The 3,661-nt window shown below is 39.5% G+C and overlaps 1 protein-coding gene across 1 annotated transcript in view; it reads right to left on the reverse strand.

Moving 5' to 3' along the window:
- Positions 1-3,661, reverse strand: part of Armc4 (armadillo repeat containing 4) — a 178,828-nt gene that overhangs the window by 157,153 nt on the left and 18,014 nt on the right. Inside the window, exons 9-10 of the mRNA XM_021214791.2 lie at positions 2,616-2,803; positions 937-1,035 (exon numbers count right to left, since the gene is read on the reverse strand). Of these exons, the coding sequence (XP_021070450.1) occupies positions 937-1,035; positions 2,616-2,803 (287 nt within the window). The remainder of the gene's footprint in view (positions 1-936; positions 1,036-2,615; positions 2,804-3,661) is intronic.

Raw genomic sequence — 3,661 nt, forward strand, 5'->3', positions numbered from 1 at the left:
CCTCGCCAGCATCTGATGTCGCCTGAATTTTTGATCCTAGCCATTCTGACTCGTGTGAGGTGGAATCTAAGGGTTGTTTTGATTTGCATTTCCCTGATGATTAAGGATGTTGAACATTTTCCAAGTTCTTCTCAGCCCTTAGGTATTCCATTGTTGAGAATTCTTTGTTTAGCTCTGTACCCCATTTTTTAATGGGGTTGAATTTCTGGAGTTTAGCTTCTTGAGCTCTTTGTATATATTGGATATGAGTCCCCTATCAGATTTAGGATTGGTAAAAATTCTTTCCCAATCTGTTTGTGGCCTTTTTGTCTTATTGACAGTATCTTTTGCCTTACAGAAGCTTTGCAATTTTATGAGGTCCCATTTGTGGATTCTTGATCTTACAGCACAAGCCACTGCCTTTCTGTTCAGGAATCTTTCCCCTGTGCCCATATCTTTGAGGCATTTTCCCACTTTCTCCTCTATAAATTTCAGTGCCTCTGGTTTTACGTGGAGTTCTTTGATCCACTTAGACTTTAACTTTGTGCAAGGAGAGAAGAATGGATCAGTTCGCATTCTTCTACATGATAACCTGCTGCTGTTTTTTTTTTTCCACTGGATGGTTTTCGCTCCCTTGTCAAAGATCAAGTGACCATAGGTATATGGGTTCATTTCTGGGTCTTCAATTCTAGTCCATTGATCTACCTCTTAGATGTATTTCTTTCCTTGGTACATAGCAAGCCCGACCTCTGATCCACACAGCTGCATTCGAAGTGCATCCTAGAATATACTTAAAGCACACCATCACCCTCATTTTTACTGGCATCACTAGTAACCATCAGTATGTTAAGTACCCCGGGTCCCTGGTATAGTACTAAGGAGACCTTTAACCAGCATGGCAGTTGGCCATTCTGTATGGGTGGCTATAAGGACATGACCATACCATCCAAAACTTACCGATGTAACTGTGCACGGCTCGGGGTAACAGACGTAGATGATGACTTTTCCAATTTTCCTTGTTTTTCCTCTTGGCTATCCTTTACAGAGCTTTTGTGGCTAAATAAATATATTACGAAACTGAGCTTCAGTATGTTGTGCCAGCGAATCATGACCCATAATTGAGTATTTCTTCTTTGTAATTTAAATAAATTGGGTTTCTTGTTAGAGTAATGAAAACATGACTAATTTACTCTAGGAACTTCTGACAACCACCAAATTTGAGAGGCCATGACACACACACTTGTATGTGCATATGTGAGTGTGTGTGCATGCATGTTTAAGTGTTCATGTGTGTGTGTATATGTGTGTGTGTGTGTGTGTGTGTGTGTGTGTGTGTGTGTGTTTGAGGGGGGATGCATCTACAAATACATGTATATTCCATATATGTAGGTGAACACGTGTGTTCACATGCATTTGGAGGCCAGAGGACAACCCTGTGTGTGTGTGTGTGTGTGTGTGTGTGTGTGTGTGTGTGTGTGCTGTTCCCCAAGCACTGTCACCTTTTATTTGAAACAGGGTCTCTTGCTGGCCTGGAATCCAGCAAATAGACTATGCTGGCTGGCCAGCAAATTCCAGGGATTCGCCTATCTGCATTTCCCCACCAGTGGAATTACAAGCATACACCACTATATCTGCTCTGTTTTGTTTCTGCTTTTGAGTTTTGTGAATTAAAGTCAGGTTTTCCACTCTTGCAAGGCAAACACTTTATTGGTTAAGCTGTCTTCTCAATCTTTGAGTAGCAATAATTCTTAATCTTTACTATTTTCTTATGTTTAGTATGTCCACTGGACAATTTTACCTCAACTTGACACAATCTAAAAATCATCAGAGAGAAGGGAACTTCAATTGAGAAAATGTCTCCATGAGATTGGGCTGTAGAAAGACTGTAGGGCATTTTATTAATTAGTGATTGATGAGGGAGGGTTCGGTTGATGGTGGGGCCACCCCTGGGTTGTGGTCCTGGGTTCTATAAGAAAACAGACTGAGCAAGCCAGTAAGCAGCACCCCTTCATAGCTTCTGCATCAGTTCCTACCTACAAGGTCCTGATCTATATGAGTTCCTGCATTCACTACTTTTGACAATGAACTGTTATCTGGAAGTATGAATGAATGAACACTTGCCCCCCCCCAATTTCTTTTGGTAATTGTGTTTCATCATAGCAATAACAACCCTAACTAAGTCAGTATCCCAGTATCCACTTTATATAGATCTGTTAACACTGTTGAGACTCCATCCTTCTTAAAGTATTAAGTTCTGCTTACACTATTGCTACAAAAGTTTTTCTGGTGAACTCCATGTCAATGTGATCATAACCTTTTCCCTATCATTACATGTTATTATGCCATGATATTTCCCAGTGTATTTAGCATCATTTTTACCTCATATCGCTTGTTCCTACTTAACCTACTACACAAAAGTAACCAGTGTTTTACTATTATCACAGTGGTCCAAGTGCAAGCACTCTTGCCACTATGTTTTTCCATTTGGGATATGTAAAGAAGGAAAAGGGAATCAAACAAGAAAGACATGGGAATACACACTGTATTTTCTAACATGACATACAATTCCAGGAAAAAATAGGCAAATATGTAGTGATTAAAGATGCATCAGAAAACTCATTTAAACAACAGCTTACTCTTTGTAATCCACAGTTGCTCTCCAGTTTAAGCTTGGCTCCAATCTTTTGGTCATATGACTTTTCCCAAAGTTAATCCTTTCAATTTTACTCTTCTCTGAGCCAGCTACAGATGAGAGCCCATCTTCTGTCTTGGGTTTCTCAAAAATCTGATTATCCTTCTGTTGTTCCTCAGTAAATCTAATCTCCTTCATTTAAAAAAATAAGAGTAATGGTTACAGTGACATCACATCTGAGGTACTTAGTGCCATCTGAAGCTAAGGACTGGATAAAGCCAGCTGACTCTCATAGGCATCTACTTGCTGTGGCTTAGCAACTCAAATTGAATAAGGGCAACTTCAAGACCAAGACCTTACTCAGAATCAAGAAGAGAGTAATGTGATGTTTCTGAACTCAGCTCTATGGCAGCATGCACAGACCGACATACAACTCATAACCTTTTGAAAACAAAGAATCCAAAACTCCATCTGTGTATTAGGATATATCACATGAAAACTAAACCATAAATAGAAGGTCTGTAGAGATAGCTCAGTGGTTGAGACTGATAAATGGAATTGAATTGACAGCCCAGATAGAAACTCACACACCTATGGACAGATGCTTGCTTTTCCATAAAAAAGCCAAAAATACATATTGGAAAGAAAGAGAATATCTTCAACAATGGTGTTGGTCAAACTGGATGGCTGCATATGGAAGAATGCAAATAGATAAATTTTTATCAACATGCACAAAATGCAACTCCAAATAGATCAAAGACCTCAGCATAAAACCAGGTATACTGAAGCTGATAGAAGGGAAAGTGGGGAACAGCTTTAAACTCATAGATTTTCTGAACAGAATACCATTAGCACATGCACTAAGATCAACAATTAAAAAATGGGATCCCATGAAACTGGAAAGATTCTGTAAGAAAATGGATACCATCATTTGGAAAAAGCAGTCAAGCTTATACAACCACTCTGGAAATCAGTCTGGCGGTTCCTCAGAAAATTGGACATAGTACTACCGGAGGACCCAACAATACCTCTTCTGGGCATATACCCAGA

Source organism: Mus pahari, chromosome 15, assembly GCF_900095145.1.
Source record: "Mus pahari chromosome 15, PAHARI_EIJ_v1.1, whole genome shotgun sequence".
Classification (NCBI taxonomy): domain Eukaryota; kingdom Metazoa; phylum Chordata; class Mammalia; order Rodentia; family Muridae; genus Mus; species Mus pahari.